The sequence below is a fragment of the Lacerta agilis genome, chromosome 7 (assembly GCF_009819535.1).
Source record: "Lacerta agilis isolate rLacAgi1 chromosome 7, rLacAgi1.pri, whole genome shotgun sequence".
NCBI classification, from domain to species: Eukaryota; Metazoa; Chordata; class Lepidosauria; order Squamata; family Lacertidae; genus Lacerta; species Lacerta agilis.
The window spans coordinates 84,971,938-84,995,479 of NC_046318.1; the positions used below are offsets into that span (position 1 = coordinate 84,971,938).

Genomic DNA, 23,542 nt, shown 5'->3' on the forward strand with positions numbered 1-23,542 from the left:
GTTTGTTTTTTAACTAATTCTGTTTGAAATTGAAAAAGAGAAGCTGGCTATTCCTTGAAATATTTCTCTCTGTAGTATAGTAGTATAGGCTTTTAGTGATATTTTGTCAACTGAAAGAGGAACAAACAACAACCCTGGATGGATCTTCCTGGAGAGGTTAGAATTTTTACTGTGTGCTCCCCCCCCCCTCCATGAGAAGTACTTGCATTTTAAAAATGCACCGACTTCTATCTGCTTTAACTTCAATGCTACATTTTCCTCCAAGGATAAAAAGTGTGAGACATTTGGCTCCCTTGGCCTGTGTATCCCTGAATGCAGGGGGGAGCACTTAATACCCATCACAAAAGTAACAGGCCAATTTTTCTTCTGTCCAACTCACAATTTCAGTTTTGTTGGGGGAAAAACTGAAAGACATCTGCACTGCCCGATAGCGCTGCTCGGTATGAAAACGTCAGCTTGGGGCTTGGCCAGATCAGCATTTGAGCATAAAATTGGGAGGGTGTGGAGGGAGGTTAGCTTGATGGTGTACCAAATGCTAAGCCTTCTGTTTTCGTTTTGCTTTTTTAAAAAAAATGAAGTCGGAGAGGGCGGGGTCTCCCACCTTCTGAGTTTGTCAACCTCGCCGGGCTCAGGCTGGTAACCCAAGCCCTTCTTTTCAGTTTGACAGCGCAATCACAGCTCTTAGCGGATGACGAAACAGCCTCTTTCGTACAGCATTCCCCTGTGATTGCAGCTGCTCCCACTCCTTCCACCCTGCTCAGGCCACAGGCGCCAGCGCCCCTCATAGGACGCGCCACCATTTTCCTGACGCCCTTAGCTTCCACTTTTTGGTTTTGGAAGGTAAGATGTCTTGGCGTCTGATGTCATCAGAGTGGTGTTTTATTTGAAGACGAACGTTAATCTGAGGTCAGTGCGCACACCGAGATCATGCACGCTGCTGCTTTTTTTTTCTATCGCGTGACTGCTTTTGTACAATATATATATATAAGTAAAAGTAAAAGAATGCTGTTTTGATTTGCACTCATGCAGTCGGTGGACCGTGGTGCTAAACACACCCAGCCGCTTCTCCCATCAGCTCTGCATGCTACAGGTGCCTTGCACTTCATGCCGTATTTGCTTTGTTTTCACCTGCCTGCCTTTGGTGTGTTGCCCAGTGGGCGTCTGCATTCCCCCAAAGCAATGTTGCTCTTGCTCAGCATTTAACAGGGGAGGGGGAGAAGCAAGCGAGAGCATTTATCAGTTGAGGCTGGGCTAGCTGCAGATGCAGAACAGCTGCCATGCTGGGTCCAAAATGTTCACTCCACTGAATTGTACAGGCCCGGGAAAGCATAGTCTTATGCATTGCAGTGCCTTGGTCACTGAGACGGGACGGATGGTTGTTTTGTAACCGTTCCTTGAAACCAATAAACTTGGAGAGTGTATGATACAAAGGCCATGATGTGCTTGACTAGCCGTGCTGGTGGGAACAATCTGGCGCCGTTCAGATGTTTGTTCGTATTCTAGCTTGCACCTTGGCGTTTCAGCTGACGACGTTTAAAAGAATGTTTAGCTTTTCATAGCAATTTAGATTTAAGGCGCAAATGAAAGCTGTTGTAACGGAGGATGGTCAAGAGAACAACTGAATTGTCTATTTTACTGATGCTTAGATATATATTCTGCGCACTCTGTAATGAGCCATTTGACTAAATGTAAGAACACTGTGATAATATTGTGCAATCCACATGTAAGCAATAAAATAAACCAAGCAAGTGCAAGCAAGGCTTTATTTTTCTTTCCCAGGTGTTTAATTGGTTTGTGGATAATTGGGTTCACTTTGGGGTGCAAATATAAGCTCTTTTGCATGCATCACAAAGTGCAATAAACTTACATGGATGCAATAAGGTGAAACAACTGCCTCAAAAGCATATGAGGCAAAAAAGTAACTGAAAACCCTGGAAGGACAGTAGCTGAGGGGCAGGGAACACAATAATAGCCCCCCCTCCTCCTCTATGAATTTGCCCAATCCTCTTTTAAAGCCATCCAGGTTAGAGGCCAGCCCTGCATCTTGTGGGAGCGAGTTCCACAGTTTAATTCTGTGCTGCAATGACGAAGGACTTCCTTTTTTCCGTCCTGAATGTTCCGACATTCAGCCTCTGTCAATGCGAGTTATGCTGAGCTATTTGTATGTGTTGTAGGAATTATAAGGTCTCATATATAAAAATCATAAGTATGTATTTGCCTTGTAGGTTTATGAACATAAGTATATAAACCTCGTGTCTGAAATGGTACAAGAGAACATTCCTGAAGCCATTTTGACTCTTCCAGCCACCTCAAAAATTCTCTGCTGTGAGGAAGGAAAAGCTCCCCATTGTTTCTTTGCTCACAAATCCTGTTTTAAGGGCGTATTTTTGTATGAATAGGGTGAGCCTATGACCTGGATTCTGGAAATAAGTATTTGCCATCACAAAATAATGGCCAGGCTGCCCAGGTAAAGCAATCAGTGACCATTATCAGGTATCCTGGCAGACAGGATTTCTGGTGTAGACCGCCTCCTTCAGTGATGGATGGATGTATAATGTTTTGGGGGGTGGTCTTGAGCTACAGGGTGGGTAATTTCTTGTCACTTGGCTTCTCAATATTCTCTGGCTGGCCTCTGTTATTTTCTCCTACAGATAGGGAACCCACTTAAGAACTCTGTACGGCTCTTTTAACACATGGAAAATCGATCACATCATCATTATCCACTTTAACGTTTTGGCTCTTTAGAGCCTGTCGACTTCCTTCCCTTCCGCCTTTTGGCTTTCAAAATTACCCTGTATATCAATGCATTTTGTACATTTTCCGATGCTAATTACACTCATTACAAAATGGCTCAAAATTAAAATAAAAAGAGAAAGGTAAAAAAAATTCTCATTACAGGTTTTCAGACAACCCTGCTAGTGATGTCGATTGCTTACAATAATCTTTCAAATGTATAAATTTACTCCAGTCCTTTTGGAATACTTGATCACATTTAACAAATTTCCGGCCGGGATCCCGTATGTCCGGGAAAATCCGGACGCGTGGCAACCCGCCCCCCCGGTCATTTGGGCAACCCCCCCCCCCCTCTGCATTGCGATATCCCTTTTGAGCGAGGCGTTCAGAAATGTTCGCCCAAAAGCGGCCCTTGTTATGGAATGGGCGTTACGACACGGCCAGCTTCCTTTCCCGCGATCCTAGTAATGCTAGAGACGAACCTCGCCCCCAGCGAACCCGGAACCTCCACGTACGTGCGAGAGCTCTTACGGTCGTAGATCTCTGGGCCGAAACGCGCTCTCGGGGCGCCAGGCCTGACTAAACGAGTGCCGAGCACCGCAGGGGAAGGGAGCGGCGGGGCGAGCGCGCCGAGCTATCGATCGGAGGCGGGGAGCCATTTTCCCGGAAGTGGGAAGGGACAAAGCAGCCGGAGCCGGGTAAGGCCTTGAGCTTCTGTGTGGGGCAGCCCTTGACCGGGGGGGGGGCAGGTCCTCGGGGTGCCCTTGTCGAGCTGCGGCCCCCGTCGGCCTTCCGGTCTCTCTCTCTTATTTCGGGGAGGGGGGCGCCATTGCTCTCTCAGACGGGGGGGGGAGGGGTGCCCGTGGACCCCCCCTCAGCTGGGGCAGCTCCCCCCACCGCCATGACGCCCCATGGCTCTCCGTGGGTCCGTCCGTCAGTCAGTCAGTGAGCCAGCCAGGGTGCCCCCCCTCCATCCCTTCTCCTCTCTCTTTCCTCCTGCCTGCCTGCCTCCCTCACAGGGTTGTTGTTGTTGCTGCGGGGCAGAGCTAGCCTGGTCTGGAGCACCTTAATTAATTAAATAATAATAATAATAATAATAATAATATTTATACCCCCACCCATCTGGCTGGGTTTCCCCAGCCACTCTGGGTAGCTGCTTCCAGCAAAATATTAAAATACTGTACAATAATTCATCAAATATTAAAAGCTTCCCTAAACAGTAAACTTCCTCAAAGAAAGGAGAAAACACCTCGACAAGCGCAACGTCCGCTGCCCCGTGCCCCCTCTCTTTCCCTAGAGGAAGCTCCTCGGGGCAGGGACCTCTCTAGGCCACTGTTGTAAGAAATTACAGTCATATATATATATATAATAAATGTTCGTAAGTGTTCCAAGCAAACAAGGCCCACATGTCTGAGGCAGACGGGCCTCACACCATTACTTATTCCCAGTTTGGGGAAAGGCAGGGCCGGATTTAGGTTTGATGAGGTCCTAATCTACTAAAGGTAACAGGGCCCTTTATATGTCCAGCTGTCCTTTGTCAACAACAAATTGTTGCTGCTTTTTGTGTTGAATATATGCTATATGGAAATTTATGGACCTAGTAGGTATATAAAGCCATTTGCACATAACAAAATATGTATTTTATCAAAGTAATTGGTACAGAAATGAGCAAACCAGATATTTTAGGGAGCAGGCTAGCAGGCGGGGCCCATTACTTACATCATAGGAGCCTACACAACACAAAATCGAAAATTCTTTCTAGTAGCACCTTAGAGACCAACTGAGTTTGTTCCTGGTATGAGCTTTCGTGTGCATGCACACTTCTTCAGATACACTGAAACAGAAGTCACCAGATCCTTAAATATAGTGGGGGAGTGGGGAGGGGTATTACTCAGAAGGGTGGTGGGAATGGGTGATAGGCTGATAAGTGTGGAAAACCTGTTGACGACTCTAAACGGCTGCAATTAGTCTTGCAGGGAAAGGCAAGTGGTGAGATGGCTAAAGATGGCTTTGTTATGTATAATGAGATAAGAATCCAATGTCTTTGTTCAAACCAGGTTTCTCCATGGTTTTAAGTTTGGTGATTAGTTGCAATTCAGCCACTTCTCTTTCCAGTCTATTTCTGAAATTTCTTTGTATTAAGACAGCTACTTTGAGATCTTTTATAGAATGTCCTGGGAGATTGAAGTGTTCTCCTACTGGTTTCTCTGTCTTGTGATTCCTGATATCAGATTTATGTCCATTTATCCTTTGGCGTAGGGTTTGGCCTGTTTGTCCAATATAGAGAGCTGAAGGGCACTGTTGGCATTTGATTGCATACACAATGTTGGAAGATGAGCAATTAAATAGTCCTGAGATGGTGTGTTTGATGTTGTTGGGACCAGTAATGGTGTTATCCGGGTTTATGTGGCAGCAAAGTTGGCATCTGGGTTTATTGCAGGCTCTGGTACCAGTGTCCATGTTGAGTCCTGTTTTTGTATTATTGTGGGTGAGGAGCTGTTTGAGATTGGGTGGCTGTTTGTATGCGATGAAGGGTCTTCCTCCCAGAGCTTGAGAAAGAGAACTGTCATTGTCTAGGAGAGGTTGTAGATCTCTGATGATGCGTTGTACTGTTTTAACTTGGGAGCTGTATGTGATGACTAGTGGTGTTGTTCTGACTACACAACACAAAACACTTTTGCTGTATGTAGGTTTTATTTTATGTTTTTTATATTTTGGAAATGTACATCCATTCTTTTCTTTAATTTTTTGGGGGAACCCCAAGAGTGGGGCCCTAAGCTCATACGTATGTTTAGCTCATACGTAAATCCAGCACTGGGGAAAGGCTCCATTTATTGTTGAGAAACACCCCCACTTTTGTTTGTTGGAAAGAACATTACCAACATCTCTCCTTAACCGCAACTCCCCTGTAGCTACAAATTCCGCAAAAACAAGTTGGAGATGAGCTTGCAGTATCTCCAAATCAGGAAGAGTTGTGCACAGCTATTAACCAATTGAAAAACAACAAAGCCAGTGAACCTGATAGGATACCTGCCGAAGTCTTCAAAGTGGGTGGAACTGAACTTGCACAACAACTTCACAAGCTCAATGAAAAAATCTGGGAGGGAGAAGAGACCCCAGCAGACTTTAGGGATGTCAAAATTATCGCTTTCTTTAAAAAAGGTGACAGAACTGATTGCGGAAAGGCTATGAGTGATCGCCAGAGAAGAGAAGAAATTTCAGGGCTATTTAACCAAGAGCTTGCAGGGTTGCCATCTAAGGTGTAATGTGTAAATTTCAGAAGTAGGGCATTCAATATTATGGAAGCAGCCTCCCGACCAAGATTAGACAGGCCTCCCTTCCTGGTCAACTTCAGATGCTTGGCAAGGACTTTCATATTTCAGCATTTTAAGGGAGTTCTCTGTCCTAGGATTAATTTTAATGGTTCTTATTCTTTCCCTTGTTTTTAAAAAAAACATTTTATGTAAACTACTTGGAAATTCTGAATATTAAGTACAGTGGATGCTCAGGTTGCAAATGTGATCCGTGTGGGAGGCGCGTCCGCAACCCACAGCATCCGTAACCCGCAGCGCTGTGTCTGCGCATGCATGTGGCACAATTCAGTGCCTCTGTGCATGCGCAAAGCACGATTTAGCGTTTATGTGCGTGCACGGCGAAACCCAGAAGTAACCCGTTCCGGTACTTCTGGGTTCGGTGCGTCCGTAACCTGAAAATGTGCAACCCGAGGTATGACTGTACTTGAAATACAGAATCAGCAAATGAACAAATGTGGAGGGAGGTTTAGCTGTGACTTCTTACCTGCTCTTATCACAGGCTCTTTGCGTGTTGGTGCTTTAGATCTCAGCTGCGGACCCTCGGAGGAAGAATGTTTCATGGAATCCCAGCAGCCCCTGGGATGGGAGGTGAGTGCAGTGCCGCTTTCCAGCTCATTCTGGGGTGGCCAGAACAAAGGCAGGGGCTTCTTGGACCTTGAGTTCCTATTCTATTCCAGGGGTGGCCAACTCCCAAGAGACCGCAATCTACTCACAGAGTTAAAACCTGGCAGTGATCTACCCCCTTTTTGGTCAAAGTTGTTGAGCTTTTTTTAGGGGAGCCAAAGTTGCTGAGCTTCTTTGGAGAAAGCTAGTGATCTACCACAGGTGTCCAGTGGTCTACCAGTAGATCGTGATCTACCTGTTGGACATGCCTGGCCTATGGTACGCAGGGTTTGTTTTTTGAAGTGTTTTTATATATTTCTTTGCCCCTTCACATAAAATATCAAGGCAGTGTGCAGCAAAGTATGTCGGCGTGATAAAATGTTAAATACCCTCAATACGAGATAATCCTAAAAGGGACTTGCGCAACCTGAAAGAATGTATGAACAAGTATTGGCATAATAAGATCTTGAAGAGATAAGTGGCAAGGATGCTGTGTATATAACCTGTGTGCTAGGCATGGTGTCTCCAAGCCCTCTCTGATCTTGGGCTCCTCTTCCAAATTCTTTTGTGTTCTGGCATAAGGCAAGGAGGAGAGGGCAATCCATGGCTGTTAACCACAATGGTTCTACTCAGAGGCAACAATGCTTCTGAATACCAGTTGCTGGAAACCCCAGGAGGGCAGAGGCTCTTGTGCTCAAATCCTGCTTGTGGGTATCCTACAAGCACCTGGATGGAGGGAAGCCCTTCTTGTTTTCTTAAGGAGGCTTTCCTCATGTTCATGGCAGCAGTTTGGGAGCAAGTTGGTCTCATGCATTTCCCCCTTTTTGTTTTTCAGCCCCAGCAAATAAGCCGGAACTATATGAGGCAAGTGATGCTGTTCCCCTTGTGGCTTAGTGGACAGAAGCTCCTTTCAAAGGAGTCACAGGGAGTGGGGTGCACCCTTCCTGTCAGAAGCGGTGGGGAGGGGGAGTTGCAGCATTGTGGGGAATTTCAGGCACACCCCCCAGATTGCAGGGCTGCCAGCCAAAGCGCTCCTGATTTGGGCAGGACTCCCCTGGGGAACCACCCTCGCTGCTCATTACAAGGGCATTTGGGGGCCTCCCATAGCCCAGACTTGAAGGTCCCCAGTGCCCCAACTCTTATTTCGTGTTGTGCAAAGATCTGGCGCATGCAGTGTCACTCTCCTTTCCCTTGCAGGAAGTGAAGTTATACAAGAACGCCCGGGAGCGAGAGAAGTGAGTCCTTGCCCCAACTATACTCAGCTCTGGCGTGTGTGTCGTTGCAAAGGATATGCTCAGTGAAGGCTCAGGACACACCTCTGTTCAACTCTCTCTTGATTGACAGGAAGGGGGAGCTGCTTTTGGAAATTCCACAGTCGTGGGGGTGGTCTGAGGGGGGCTCAGTCTTCTTTAGGAAAGCAATTCATAAGATATCAAATTCTGCATAAATTGCTGTTGGGATGGATTTGGAAAGTAGGGTGGGATGCATCATCTATTAATCATCCTTCCTCTTACTCACTTGAGTAAGTTGGGTGTCTAGCAGAGTTAAAATATGCCATTCTGCGCTGCATTAGCACTGAAACTTTGGACAAAGCTGTGGAGCTTTCTCTAATTATCCAGGATGCCTTGAGCATCCTGCCTCGTTTATTCCTCTGAATAAAATAACAGCACAGAAGTCTGCAATGTAAGACTATATAAATATTATTTCCCGACATAAAGTTGCAGACTTGATTCAGGTAGAAAATAGCAGTGAAATAAGGCAGGCAAAATATACAGTGGAACCTCGGAAGTCGAACATAATCCATTCCGGAAGGATGTTCGACTTCCGAAATGTTCGAACTCCGAGGCGCGGCTTCCGATTGGCTGTCAGCTAGGCTGTTTGCAGATCAGAAGCTGCGTCAGATGTTCGGGTTCCGAGGAACGTTTGAAAACTGGAACACTTCGACATCCGGGAACTGAAACGTTCCAAAACGGAGGCGTTCGGGAACCGAGGTTTGACTGTACTTCAGAATTACAAAATACATGGTTTCGGTCAAAGATGGGGCTTGTGCTTGGGGGAAGCACAGATCCTGCATCCTTTCCCTATGGCTGCATGATGAGAAAGAGCGTTGCTCAGGTGGGAGGAAGTGACGAGGATTGTTTTCCTATTGTTACCCTTCCCACCTGGGCAAGCAGAGGATGTGACCTCACAGAGTGCCCTCTAGGAATTTACAGGGAGCGCCATGTGTCTTAACCCTTTGCTCCCCTGGCATCTGTGGAATTTTGTATTTTGAGTGCCGTGTCATTTCCCCACAAATGCAGGAGCCCTTGTATGAAGGACACGCGAGAGGTCTGCATGACCCTATGCCCCCCCCCAGGCTCCTGGCCTCAGTCAGTGTCTCTTTCCTCAGAGGGAAACGGGTGCAGCTGGACCTTCCCAATTGACTGGTTTAACTTTGCTTCAGGTACGACAACATGGCTGAGCTGTTTGCTGTGGTGAAGACGATGCAAGCTCTGGAAAAAGCCTACATCAAGGACTGTGTCACCCCCAGCGAGTGAGTTGACAGGGATCTGAGGCAACGCCACTCTGGGGTCACCGAAATGCAGAGGTGGAAGGGCTTCAATGCCCTGCAATGCAGCTCCCTCAAGAGATCTGTAAAAGGGGAGAAGAGATCTGGGGCAGCACTGCTTAATTCAGGAGTGGAGCGGGGCAGCGTCAGCCATGGGCAGTTGTGGAGAAAAAGGGGGGCAGGGCTAATGGCCCCGTGGAGGCTCAGCTGAAGAGGGTGGGCAGCCGATTCCATGTGGCCCCCTGTCTTCTCAGGTACACTGCAGCTTGCTCCCGCCTCCTGGTCCAGTACAAGGCAGCCTTCAAGCAGGTCCAGGGCCCGGAAATCAACTCAATCGATGACTTTTGCCGTAAATTTCGGGTAAGCAGTTGACGCTGAAGGGGGACGTCTGCACAGGCAGCGTTGATGGGGGGTGTCCTCTGGTCCCAGCTGTGCAGCCAAATTCTCATCCCTGGGTGCAAAACGGCCGAGGCCTCCGCTCCTTCACCCCAGAGTGCGGATGAAGCGGCTTTTTCCAGCTCCTGGCCTGCCTTGCGGTCCTCGAGGGGATCGAGACCATGGTTGTGGGAGCTCGAGGGGATCCCTGTGGGAAAGTTGCCGCTGATTTTTGTTTCCCTCCTTTGAGCGTCCCTGCTTCCTGTCTCTCGTAGCTTGATTGCCCGCTGGCCATGGAGAGGATCAAGGAAGATCGGCCGATTACCATCAAGGACGACAAGGGCAACCTCAACCGCTGCATTGCGGACATCGTGTCGGTAGGTGGGCGGGGGACGGCGACGACCTGGAGCAGAAGGGCATCTCTTGGGGGTCTTTCTGCCTGATGCTCCTTGGGCCTGAACTGAAGGGTCTTTTCCCCCCTTGCAGCTCTTTATCACAGTGATGGACAAGCTGCGCTTGGAGATCCGGGCAATGGATGAGGTGAGTGAGACGAGAGGGGGGGCTTGCACCCAAAGGCGCTGCCCTCCACAGGCCCAGGTTGGTCAGGGTGCTGCTGTGAGCCCCTTAAGGACTTGCGTGTTTGTTGTGGGGTGTTAAGATACTACGTGCTTTTCTGCCAAACTACGGGCACAGATTTTGTTGTGAAACGGGCAGCAGTCGATAGGATCCTGTCTCTATAATCACAATGACTGTGTCCCCCAAAGCAGTGTATAAATCTTATGAAATACATAATCCCTACATGTTCACAGGGGGAATAAAGCTATCAGTGTCTGGTACCATCAGTAACCTCATGCCTTTTGACACTTGGGGTGAGAGTTTTTAGGACCCAATGTATTTCTGCAATTTTGTTTTAACCCACCCTTAGGACCTTGTCTATTTATTTCATTTTGTTTATAAAAATATTTATATACCGCTAAATAATAAAAATATATCCAGAGGCAGTTTACAACATTAAAAGGATAAAAACCATGCACAAAAAGTGAGTCCATGTCAGGGGGAAAGCTGGGGTGTAAATATATAATTACAATAGTGAAGTGTTTTTTTAAAAGCATCAACAAAGCATGGTGGAAGGATGAACTCTTAATTGGCTGCATTGACCTGGCAGAATGAAAGTTTTCCGGCATTTAAAAGTTGGCACAGAAGGCACCTTGGGGTGAAGGGGGGAAGAAATTGCAACAATAATGATGATGCTACTAGGCAGGATGATGGCATGCTAGCGCTTGCAGGATCAGAAGCATTCATGTCCCTAAGGGAGGCTGGATTAGAGGTCTTTGGCCTGATCCAGCTGCAGGGCTCTGTCTATATTCTCTCCTTCATTGGCAGTTTCCAAACAGAAGTGGGATGGCCCTCTGTCAGCAATTCTTTAGTTTAGATTCCTGCATTGTAGTGGGCTGCCCTAGATGACTCCAGATGACTCTTGAGGCCCCTTCTGTCATCCTGATTCCATGGTTTGAAGCACGTTTTTCACGATTTCACTATACACTTAGCCAGCATGAAAACTGCTTGGTGCCCAGAGACCAGTAACTGCACCTGCCCGCCAAGACAACTTCCTTGAGCGCTTTGTGGCTTGGGAGGGATGGTGGGAGGTTGACCAAGGAGGGCCGCCAAGTGAGCTTCCCTCTCCTCCTCCTCAGATCCAGCCTGACCTCCGGGAATTGATGGAGACCATGAACCGCATGAGCCACTTGCCCCCGGACTTCGAGGGGCGGCAGAAAGTGAACCAGTGGTGAGCATCTTCCCCATAGAATTGGGAACTCTGTTTCTCTCCTCTTACCCTTTTTGATTACAGTGGTACCTCTGGTTATGAACGGGATCCGTTCCAGAGCCCTGTTTGCAACCTGAAAGGTCCACAACCTGAAGCGCCGCGTCTGTGCATGTGCACGGCATGATTTGGTGCTTTTGCGCATCTGCGCAAATTGCCAAACCCGGAAGTAACCCGTTTCGGTACTCCCAGGTTCGGCGTGTTTGTATCCTTTGACGAACGCAACCTGAAGCAATCGTAACCAGAGGTACTCTAAAAAGATATGGTTGTCTGGTGGGGAGACTACAGCGAAGGCAGCACCTCAAAGCTGTAGCTTTTCCATCCCAGGTGTGTTGACGGAAACTCCTGAAGCCTTTCCGCGTGGCTTCTAAACTTCCCCCAGCCTGTGCTCCCTTTCCCACTTGGAACAGGGAAGAGGCCAGAGAGCCACCTGTCAGAGGCATTTCCCAGGAGAGGCTTCTCCTTCCTCCTCCCAGTGTATTGTGGAGTTACGAGGAGGAAGGCGGGATGAGAGGGGAAGAGACAGCGTGCCCCTTCTTCTCCCTCTTGCTCATTCCGGTCCAGCGATCGATGCTTCCTGCTCTCCCTCCAGGCTGCAGACCCTGAGCGGCATGTCGGCTTCTGACGAACTGGACGACTCTCAAGTGCGGCAGATGCTCTTCGACCTGGAGTCTGCCTACAATGCCTTCAACCGCTTCCTGCACTCGTGAGGAGGGGGAGGGCGGGCTTTGGGCCTCGCCGACAGTGGCCACATCACGAGGTTATAGAGCCATTGTGCCGGGGATGGGAATGTACATTCCTCCCGTTGTCCCTCTGAATGCAAGGACTCAAGTTTCCCTTCCTTTGGTGGGGGGGGGGGGAGAGAAACTCCCTCTTGTTAATGTTTAAGTTCCATGGCTCTCCTGTTTTCTCATTCACTGCATTGTATAGTATTTGTGTCCACTTCTCTAAGGGTGGGCTGGGGAGGGACCCTAATAATGCACCACGGAAGGCGGCAAACAACTGACAGCTAACTCTCTTTGCCACCTGAAGGGATCAGTGGTGGGGCAGGTGATCCCTGTGTGGTGCTTGTATTTATTTGAATGTTGCTTTTGCCTCAGAGAGGCAGACTCTACCGGTCTGAAGCAAATAAAAAATCTTTCTACAGTGACAAATGGTGGCCTTATTTCTTTGATTCAGACAGCTCTTTTTCCCCCACCCAGAGATGGGACTCCAATACGGCTCTAAAAATTGGGACTTATTTCCCTGGTCCTGTATCCCAAATGAGCTTCTAGAAAGCAGCAGCTTATGACTTATTTCCGTGGCACGAAGCTCAAAACACACAAGGCCTGTGCAGCTTCCCCACTTCCCCTGGGGCTCCACTACCTGCCCATTCGAGACCAGCAACAGCCTGAAAGACGCAGGACAGACGAGACGAGGGACGATACAGCATCTTGGTGTTGCGAGGCATTCAATAAATATTGGAAATCACATCACAGAACTGCTGGGCAGCATAAGGGGCGGGGGAGAGAGAGCAGAAGACCCTTAGAGCAGGACAAAGGCAGCCGCTTTTTCCATACCAATATTCCTTGTTCTCAGCCACCACACCAAACTCAGAATATAAAGTTTGCTGTAATTCATAATGGCAGTATTGAGTTGGTCCTATTGGGCAGGTGTCTAGTCCCACCCTAAGCAGCGTAATGCCAAGCTATCTGCCTTCTTGACATCCCTTGAGAGAGGACAGACACCCCTCACTTTCACCTGGTCCATCTGCGGTCCTGGACCACGTCAGCTTACAGGAGCCCAGGAGCTGCCTTTGAAGTCCACGGCCGCATTGAGCTGCGCAATCCCAGACTGCTGGAGCCAGCACCTGCGAAGCTTTCCAGAGCGAGGCCTACAGCACGTAGGGGAGAAGCAGCGCATCCTACAGGCAGTGGCAAAACAGTTTGTGATGCCGTGTGACTGAGCGGAGGGAGGTGCCCGCTGGGCCACGCCACAGCTCCGCCACGTCCCGCTGGTCACTCCTGCTCAGGTGGCGAGTGCAGAGCTGCAGCTGAGACACGTTCGAGGAGAGCTTAGTCCATGTCACGCTGTCCAGCGGCCCCCTCACAGAGCAGCCTAAGGAAGGAAGGAAGAAGAAGAACTGGAGCAGACTCCTTTGTCCAGAATGCGGCAGCTAGACTGGTGACTGGGTGCAGCCGCCGAGACCACATAACATTGGGGGAGAGGATTCTGACAGCATGGCTCCCAGTACATTTCTGAGCACAATTCAAAGTGTTGGTGCTGACCTTTAAAGCCCTAAACGGCCTCGGTCCAGTATACCTGAAGGAGCGTCTACACCCCAACTTTCTGCCCGGACACTGAGGTGCAGTGCTGAGGGCCTTGTCGGTTCCCTCCCTGCGAGAAGTGGGGTTAGTGGGAACCAGGCAGAGGGCCTTCTTGGTGGTGGTGCCTGCCTTGTGGAACGCCCTCCCATCAGATGTCAAGGAAATAAACAACTATCTGACTTTTAGAAGGCAGCCCTATTTAGGGAAGTTTTTAATGTTTGGTGTTTTTAATATTCTGTTGGGAGCCGCCCAAAGTGGCTGGGGAAGCTGAGCCAGATGGGTGGAGTATAAAGTATATTATTATTATTATTATTATTATTATTACCACCACCGTATTTTCCGGCGTATAAGATGACTGGGCATATAAGACGACCCCCAACTTTTCCAGTTAAAATATAGAGTTTGAGATATACTCGACCGCAGATTCTCCACCCGGCGTATAAGACGACCCCAGACTTTTGAGAAGATTTTCCTGGATTAAAAAGTAGTCTTATACGCCAGAATAGACAGTACTTTGAAAACTGGGCTCTTAGACTACAACAGTCCAGCCACATCCCACAACTATGGCTCAGGTTCCTGAAGTTTTAGCTTTAGGATGCTCTGAGGTGAAGCTTAGATTACTTCACCTGCCCTTCATCAAAACAAAGATCCTCCTGCTTTTTCCCTGATCACATCCTAGTTTTCCGCTTACTAATTCCCTTTAGATAAAACAAATTTTGCTTTTGATTTACTGGGCTGACGTCAGGACTGCATGTGAAAACCACAGACTTGCGAGCAAAATCCAGCTGAGCCACCCAGAATCCGTTGCCCTTGAGCAGTCCTGGAGGGGAGGGGCAGTCAGGGGGGGCGGTAAAAAACGGATCCAGCACTCACCAGCTAAGCTGAGGAACTGGAGGCCCCGATTCCTTTCCTCGAGGGCAAGTAGCAGCGTCCGAAGACCAACAATGCTGATGTCAGGATTTGCTGACAAATCCAGCGAGACTAAAGGCAAGCAGGTAGGGAGGTGGCTGGAGAGAGAGAACAAATGTCAGGAATGGGTGGATCTGGTTGCATTCTGCTCATGTACGCTGAATAATTACAGAATTGTAAAAGGGACCCCCAAGGGTCATCAAGTCCAACCCCCTGCAATGCAGGAACCACTTATCTACGAGAAAGAGGAAAAAGTGGGAGAGGAGTAGGAAGCCAAACTCTGGAACCTCCAAGGGCCACGGAATCACAGCTAAAGGATCTCTTGTTGGCCCTCCATCCAAGCCATTTAAAAACCACCACCTTCCAAAGTGTCAAACAGCTCTTCCTATCAGAAACGAGAGCTTCCTCAATGAATCAAACCACACCTGGGAAATGTTTTGCTCAGAGTACCAAAAATGGAGCTGAGGAGCCCTTTACCGCTGGCAGAATGCCCAGAGATATGGCCACGGTTGACCCTCCCCGCTGCGGAGGACACCCAGCCCCTTGCCAAAGGGTTCAAAAAAAGCACAGGACCCACGTCCCCTCCACCCACAAGCCTCCGCACCTAGCCAGCTCTGCAACGGCGTCATCGTTGAGGCGATTCCCAGAGAGAGCCAGGTGGTTGAGAGCGCAGCCTTCCTGTACGGAGAAGAACGAAGATTCAGAATTAAGGCGTGCGGGCGCCTGGATCTTCTCCAAGACCTAGTCGGGTGGGGAAACTCAAACCGTGTCCCATCGTTTCCTCACACGGCGGAGAAGCCAGGCCTTCCTCCTCCCATCTTTCACCAGAGAGCGACGGGTCATGAGCGCCAGCTCATAGAATCATAGAGTTGGAAGAGACCCCAAGGGCCATCCAGTCCAACCCCCTGCCAAGCAGGAAACACCATCAAAGCATTCCTGACAGATGGCTGTCAAGCCTCCGCTTAAAGACCTCCAAAGAAGGAGACTCCACCACACTCCTTGGTAGCAAATTCCACTGTCCAACAGCTCTCACTGTCAGGAAGTTCTTCCTAATGTTTAGGTGGAATCTTCTTTCTTGTAGTTTGAATCCATTGCCCCGTGTCCGCTTCTCTGGAGCAGCAGAAAACAACCTTTCACCCTCCTCTATATGACATCCTTTTATATCATATCACCCCTTAACCTTCTCTTCTCCAGGCTAAACATACCCAGCTCCCTAAGCCGTTCCTCATAAGGCATCGTTTCCAGGCCTTTGACCATTTTGGTTGCCCTTCTCTAGACACGTTCCAGCTTGTCAGTATCCTTCTTGAACTGTGGTGTCCAGAACTGGACACAGTATTCCAGGTGAGGTCTGACCAGAGCGGAATATAGTGGTACTATTACTTCCCTTGATCTAGACGCTATACTCCTATTGATGCAGCCCAGAATTGCATTGGCTTTTTTAGCTGCTGCATCACATTGTTGACTCATTTCAAGTTTATGGTCTACCAAGACTCCTAGATCCTTTTCACATGTACTGCTCTCAAGCCAGGTGTCACCCATCCTGTATTTGTGCCTTTCATTTTTTTTTTTGCCCAAGTGTAGTACTTTACATTTCTCCCTGTTAAAATTCATCTTGTTTGCTTTGGCCCAGTTGTCTAATCTGTTAAGGTCATTTTGAAGTGTGATCCTGTCCTCTGGGGTATTAGCCACCCCTCCCAATTTGGTGTCATCTGCAATCCTGGGGCTTCCCCATCCCGATCGCGCGGGGCAGCCCCATAGCGGCGCTGGCGAACGGACTCCGGACGGGCTGCGGGGCGGAGCGGCTTTGCTCCGTGGCTTGCCCGGGTCTGCCACCGGGGCGGGGCTGGTCCAAGTGTCCCCCCCCCGGAACCTGGGGCAGACTGCCCCCCCCCTCGCTCACCTCCCTGCTCGCACCCCATCAACCATACCTGTGCCAGGTACCTGGCCACCACATCCTGCAGAGGCTGCTGATCCCCTGGCCTGGCGCCCACTGAGCTAATATCCAGGTGGGTGAGATTCTCGGAGGGCAGGCTCTTCAGGAGCAGCTCAAGGGCAGAGGAGCCCAGGGCATTGTGGGACACGGTCAGTCGCCTGAGGTGCACGGCTCCTGAGGGAAGAGAGCGCAGGAGGAGTTTGCAGAAGTCGGGGAGAGCAATGCAGTTGGAAGGGACCCACACGGCCGCCTGGTCCAGGGCCCCGCGATGCAGGGGCCACAAGGAAGAGAAGTGAGAACCTCCCAAGGGCCGCAGGAAGAAAAGCGTCCACATTCAGCTGCTTCATTTCGACAGGAAAACACCACACACTCTCACGTTCTGTCGCCAGAAGAGAGACACTCGGAAATAACCTCACAAATCAGCGGAGCACAGTTTGCTTATTCACAGAAGCGTTTCCGTCCTAGCATTTCACAGAATATACCGACTGCTGTACAATGTTAAAACGTAAAGCGCTTAAAAAATACAAATACAGCTAACCGGTAAGGTGACCGGCTCATCAAAAATAGAAAAGGATTGCAAAGGCCTTTCAGCACAAGAAGGCTCTGAGCCACAGCTTGTGGGACACGTTTGTGTTTGTGTGTGTGTGTGTGTGTCTGCATCATATTGTTTGGGTAAATGCAGCATTCAGTTCCCAGCAAAGCTGTCAGCCCCTCCATCTCCAATATTTATCTATTTCTGCATTTATATTCCACTTTTTCTCCAAGGTGCTCAAAGCAGCATCCATGACTCCCTGCCCCCACCTCCATTTCACATTCACAACAACCCTGTGAAGGAAGTCAGGGCTAAGAGATTGTGAATGGCCTGGGGCCCAGGGTCACCCGGTGAGCTTGATGGCCAAGTGGGGATTTGAACCCTGGTCTCCCAAAAGATAAAAGTCCCCACCAGAGAGGAACGGCAAATTGAAGATGTTGGATTATGCTGAAATTGCAGAACTGAGTGGAAGACTCGGGAACCAAGGAGACCTAAACTTCAATAAAGAATGGGGAAATTTTATAATTTATCTAGGAGATCACTGTAAACAGATAAAAACACTAGAGGATTTTTATAATACTTGTAATGTATTCTTCTTCTTTGGCTATCCCTCGTAGCCGAGGAAGATTTTCTTCCATAAACACGGTTTTAACAATGAGTCCGAAAGTAACTGTGGAGGCCAATTCTGGATCCACACGTCCTTCCACAGTGGGGACATTGGTTTCCGAGTGGGAGTTGATCTCGGTGAGGGTTTGCCAAGTGTGCCTTCCTCTTAGCACCTTTCTCCCTTGCGTCCTGAGTAACTTGTAATATAACAAATATTATGGACAAGATGGAAAGATATAAAATGTGGATTGTGGAAAAATATGCAGTTAAAAAGGTGTAGAGTCATACCTCGTGTTGCGTACCTCGTGATACGCACTCCTGCCCCCCTGGAAGTGTTTTCTGGAGCGTGCAGGAGCACGCGGGACCGCCAGATGCGCAGAACATTTCTGCGCACTTTGCGCATGCGCAGAAGTGCTCAAATTGCGCGACTTCCGGTTTTTCAGGGTTTTTTTTACATGCATTTGAGTTACGCATGCCCGCATTATGCACGGCGACCTGGAACGGATCGCGTGCGTAACCCGGGGTTCCACTGTACAATGGGACCCATGGAGGGGAAGATGGGCAGCCCAGAGATTTGTAGAAATCTCTAAACATGGATATGGATTGTTATAAATTAATATTTGTAAAACCAAATAAAAATTATTATGAAAAGAGTCCAACACTCTTAAGGGCTGCATCCTACAGGCTAAGAGAATTAACTGTACAAAGCCAAGGCAGATCAGACTTGCTTAACTCATACTGATCCCCCTCGTGGTCCCTTCCAACCTGACAGTTCTATAAAACCTAGCTCTGCTACTGGACCTGAGCCCTGCTGACAGCCGACTCTCCTTCCTGCTCCTCTTACCTTTCAGGGCATTGGCCAGCAGGAGGCGGTAGTGCTGCAGGAAGGCGGAGGTGAAGTCGCAGGCTTGCAGTCTGAGCGCGCTCAGGACCGGGCAGGCCTGGAGCAGGGAGGCAAGGGGCTGGGTGCTGCCGTCACCCAAGGGGTTCAGGCTCAGGTCCAGCTCTTCCAGGTTCTGAAACGACAAGGGGTGTGGGGTGGAGTGAGACGGCGGCAGAGGGAGGGCCAAGCCACTCGCCATCAGATCGAGGGCAGGAAGAGGGAGTCAGAACCCCAAGATGGGGTGTCTCATGGCATGTCTCACATAGCGCCTGAAAGGTCTGCATGAATCTCGGCCTCCTATTTTTAAAATAGCAATAGCAATAATAATAAATACATAAATAAATAATTATAATAATAATTAGTTGTACCTCGTGTTACGAACGCTGTGTGTTGCGTTCGTCATGGGTTACGAACCCGCCGAACCCGGAAGTACCGGAACAAGTTACTTCCGGGTTCGGTGGTTAGCGCATGTGCAGATGCACAAAATGACGTCACGTGCATGCGCAGAAGCGCCCAATCGCATCACGCACATGTGCAGACGCGGCACTTCAAGTTGCAGACCTTTCAGGTTACGAACGGGGCTCCGGAACGGATCCTGTTCGTAACCAGAGGTACTACTGTAATAATAATAATAATAATAATTAATAACAACAACAACAACAACAACAACACAGTCGTACCTTGGATCTCAAACGCTTTGGTTCCTGAACAAATTGGCTCCCAAACAATCAAAACCCAGAAGTGAGTGTTCCTGGTTTTCGAACCTTTTTGGGAAGCCGAATGTCTGGCGTGGCTTCCAACTGCCTGCAGGACGCTCCAAGCGGAAGCTGCATCTTGGTTTTCAAACGGTTCCAGGAGTCAAACGGACTCCTGAAACGCATTCTGTTCAAGAACCAAGGTATGGCTGGACTTTCATTATTTCTGCCTGGGTTGCCCCCAGCCACCCTGGGCAGCTTCCAGCAAAATAGAAAAACACAACGAGACATCACCACACATTAACAACTTCCCTACACAGGGCTGCCTTCAGATGTCTTCTGAAAGTCACACAGTTGTTTATCTTACCAAGCTTCTAGTCCTCATGGTGCAAGAGTGGCATTTACACCAGGAGACGGCTCCTCTGCTCACCGAGCGAAGATCTGAAGCCTTGCGGAACTCCCAAGCCCAAAAACCTTTGCCCACCCTCTTCCCATGGTAGTTTGGGCTCCATCCTCAGCCACACTTCAACATCTCGCCACCCCTCAAGATCCACAGCCCTTCCAGGTAGACACGGCACTCTCCCGCTTCTCTCCGGAACAGCTCCTCTGTTGCCCCTACCTGGAAAGTGGCGGAGCCGGGAAGTCCTGCGGTCAGCCTGCGCAGCCCCTGGGGGCCCAGGCGGTTGGCCGAGAGGTCCAGCGCCTTCAGGCCAGGGATGGTGGCGACGGTGGCCAGCAGCTCTTCCGCCAAGTCGTCGCCCAGGCCTGCCCCGGGGAGGCACAGGCGCCGGATGGAGGTCTGCAGCTTGAGGGCGCGGAGGAGAGGCGTCAGGTGGAGATGGCGCAGGGCCATGCCTGGGACGTTGAAGGACGGACCCGACTCCTGGCACTCCAGCAGCTGCAGGAGCAAGCGGTGCTCCCCTGCCGGCCGGGGGGAGAGAGGGACACACACACAGGGCACCAGGCTTCAGCCAAAGCAAAAGACTCACATACCAAGCCTTCAGTGTCATTGGCCAGTCCTGTGGAACTCCCCGCCACTAGAGATTCAGCAGGCCTGCTGAAATCATTTCTATTCTGCCAGGCCTATGCAGGCAATTCAGAATGCAGCCTTTCACAATGGTTAACAGACATCTGATTTCTTTATGGTTTTAATGTGTGGTTTTATGCTTCTATTACTGTAAGCGGCTTTGATAGGGTTTTTTTTTTTAAAAAAAATATGATATATGCAAATATTTTTACAGATAAATAAAGATGGAGAATAGCTCAGTGGGTAAAGCATGACACTCTTAATCTCCGGGTCGTGGGTTCGAGCCCCATGTTGGGCAAAAGATTCCTGCCTTGCAGGGGGTTGGACTAGATGATTCTCGGGGTCTCTTCCAATGCTAAAATTCTATGGAAATGTCACAGCAACTGGCTTGCGGAAAAGGGGAGGTTTCCTCTTTGAAACCCCGCTGGGAAGCAGCCCCTTCTCTGAGCCGAACAGCACAGAAGGCCCTGCACTGAACTGAGGGCACAGCAGCATCAGCAAGACGCCCGCAGCCTCCTGAGGACACCCCGCCCCACCCTGGGGGAACCCTTCTGCCAAGAGAGGCAACCTCTGAAGGACGCAGGGGGGGCTCAACGACACCCAGGCCCCTCCGCAGGGGAACTTCAGCTTACCCACAGCCAGGCTCTGGCAGGCCTTGCGGTATCTCTGCACAAGGGGTGGCAGGTCCCAGGACTGCACTTCGGCCAAGACCTATTTTAAAAGAGGATGCTGTTAAGGAGCTACACTCAATATGCCAGCAAGTTTGGAAAACTCAGCAGTGGCCAGAAGATCAGTCTACATCCCAATCCCAAAGAAGGGCAGTGCCAAAGAATGCTCCAACTACCGCACAATTGCACTCATTTCACACGCTAGCAAGGTTATGCTTAAAATTCTACAAGGCAGGCTTAAGCAGTATGTGGACCGAGAACTCCCAGAAGTGCAAGCTGACGAAGGCGTTCATACCGAAACAGGGCTCTGTCCTGGGTTCTTTCTTTGAATCGACTCTCGACTCCGGCTCCACATACAAAACGACCTTTTGAATACTTTTGGATACGGACTTAAACATCATTTGTTGTTGAGTCAAACCTCTTATGTTCTACATTGTAAGGAATTATGCGTATGCGACTTTAAAGCTGTTTTTCTGTTAGAATTTACAAGCCTGTAACTCTATAACTCATGAGTAGCATTTATTCCTAGTATTGAAATTGCTGGCCAAAGTTCTTGGTGTGTGTGCTTTTTGGTCTCCAGGATTTCAAGGCAGGAAAATCTCCCCTCGCCCTCCGTGCATGATTAAACTGAGGACATTGTGCCTGCAAAATGGGTGCCCTGCTCCCCCGTGGCCCCCCAGACAGACTCCCCTGCCCGCAGCCAAGGAACGGGGTTTGGGAAGAAGGGCTGCCAATTTCCCCCTCTGCTTGCGGCAACCGCTAACCTCTTCGTTGCTCTGCAAAACATCCACGATGCAGTCCTGGGGGGCGAGGAGGGCCCCCTCCTTCTTCAGGGTCAGGCGGGGCAGGAGCCCGCAGGTCTGGTAGTAGCGCTTGGAGGCCTGATCCGCCAGCCATGACACAGGGCGACTCTCGCTGCAAGGAAGCAGGAGAGGGGCTGCAGTAGGAAGACTGCCCCACACACACAGACACCCCCCTTCCCTATATTATTCCTGGGTGGCAGGCAGTGGGGGAAAGGCCCCACCTCTGGCAAGGACTATGGGGGATTCAGTCTCCCGTCACGAAAACAGTCCAGAGGGAAATATTATTTCGGGGAGGTCTGAGGACAGCAGAAATATCCTGCCCCCTGCCAGCCCAATTTCAGATGCTTCCAGGGCCGGATTGAGGTTTGATAAGGCCCTAAGCTCCTGAAGGTAATGGGGCCCTTTGTATGTCCAGCTGTCCTTTGTCAACAAGAAATTGCCGCTGTTTTTTGTGTTGAATATATGCTATATGGTAATTTATGGACCAAATAAGTATCTAAAGCCATTTGCACATAACAAAACACGTGTTTTATCAAAGTAATTGTTGAACTGAAATACAATTAAGAAAAAGTATATTAATATTTTCATTTAATTTTTTGGGGGGGCCCCCAAGAGAGTGGGGTCCTAAGATATAGCTCAGGAGTCAGCAAACTTTTTCAGCAGGGGCCAGTCCACTGTCCCTCAGACCTTGTGGGGGGCCGGACTATATTTTGAAGGGGGGGAGAATGAACGAATTCCTATGCCCCACAAATAACCCAGAGATGGATTTTAAATAAAAGGACACATTCTACTCATGTAAAAACACACTGATTCCCAGACTGTCGGCGGGCTGGCTTGAGAAGGCGATTGGGCCGGATCCGGCCCCCAGGCCTTAGTTTGCCTACCCATGCTTGTTTAGCTTATACGTAAATCCGGCACTGGATGCTTCCCATGGTGGCTATGCGGAGAGTTTTCAGGCTGTTGCTACAAAGACAAGGCCTGGCTTTGATCCAGAGCTCCGATGAGGCAGCTCAGCGAGGGAGGGAAGGGCGAAGGGGCCAGGGAGCCCTGGCTCTCTCACCTGTGGGGCACGGGGATGAGGAAGACGTTGTCTTGCACCCGAACTCGCACCCGGATCGGGGGTGGGGGAGCAGGGAGCTGCAGAGAAGAGGGGAGGAGAAAGAGGGTGAGGACCTACGGGAAATGCCTGGGCTTGTTTCCCCAGACCGGATGGGCCAGGCCTGGTCCTTCTGCCACCACGGGGCAGCCTCTCCCTCCAGCCAGGAGGGAGGTAAGCAGCGCTCCAGCCAGGAGATCCCCTGGTCCAGCCTGGCGGTACCCCCCCGCCCCACCCGCTGTTTTGGACAACGGCATCCATCAGCCCAGCCAACATGGCCGTACGGAGCAGTGGCTGGTGGGAGATGTTGCCCACAACAGCCGGAGGGCGCCAGGTTGGAGAAGGCTGCTTAGCTGCTTCTCCCCACCACCCGGCGTCTTCCCAAACTGTTCCAGGGAAAACTGAAGAACGTAACAAGAGTTAGCGCTTGTGGGAAACCAGCAAGCAGGATTTGAGCCCCAGAGTTCTCTTCCCTCCTGGCATTCAGAACAGGGTGGATGAAAATCAATGATTTTTTAAAAAATAAATTTAAAAAAATCGGATTTTTTTTATTTAAATCGGATTTTTTTTATTTAAATTGGATCTTTTAAAATAAAATGCTTTTTGGTGAAAATATATTACCATTCAAAGGTTATTCAATCATGAAATAAAGATTAGTTTTTAAATTATGTAGAATAAGGCTGTATATG

At 49.5% G+C, this 23,542-nt stretch overlaps 2 protein-coding genes across 2 annotated transcripts in view; one reads left to right on the top strand and one right to left on the bottom strand.

Moving 5' to 3' along the window:
* Positions 1–3,363: 3,363 nt before the first annotated feature.
* VPS28 (VPS28 subunit of ESCRT-I) lies at positions 3,364–12,549 on the top strand. Its single transcript, XM_033155981.1, has 10 exons — positions 3,364–3,431; positions 6,547–6,635; positions 7,486–7,514; positions 7,848–7,885; positions 9,094–9,183; positions 9,453–9,558; positions 9,849–9,950; positions 10,060–10,113; positions 11,268–11,359; positions 11,988–12,549. The coding sequence occupies exons 2-10, from the start codon at positions 6,599–6,601 to the stop codon at positions 12,103–12,105; spliced, it is 666 nt and encodes a 221-aa protein (XP_033011872.1). The 5' UTR covers positions 3,364–3,431; positions 6,547–6,598; the 3' UTR covers positions 12,106–12,549.
* Positions 12,550–13,041: 492 nt separating this feature from the next.
* TONSL (tonsoku like, DNA repair protein) overlaps positions 13,042–23,542 on the bottom strand; it is a 37,255-nt gene continuing 26,754 nt past the window's right edge. Inside the window, exons 18-26 of the mRNA XM_033155982.1 lie at positions 22,818–22,894; positions 21,719–21,869; positions 20,919–20,997; positions 19,879–20,180; positions 18,526–18,697; positions 16,539–16,717; positions 15,215–15,288; positions 14,575–14,708; positions 13,042–13,492 (exon numbers count right to left, since the gene is read on the bottom strand). Coding sequence (XP_033011873.1) covers positions 13,299–13,492; positions 14,575–14,708; positions 15,215–15,288; positions 16,539–16,717; positions 18,526–18,697; positions 19,879–20,180; positions 20,919–20,997; positions 21,719–21,869; positions 22,818–22,894 — 1,362 coding nt within the window. The 3' untranslated portion in view covers positions 13,042–13,298. The remainder of the gene's footprint in view (positions 13,493–14,574; positions 14,709–15,214; positions 15,289–16,538; positions 16,718–18,525; positions 18,698–19,878; positions 20,181–20,918; positions 20,998–21,718; positions 21,870–22,817; positions 22,895–23,542) is intronic.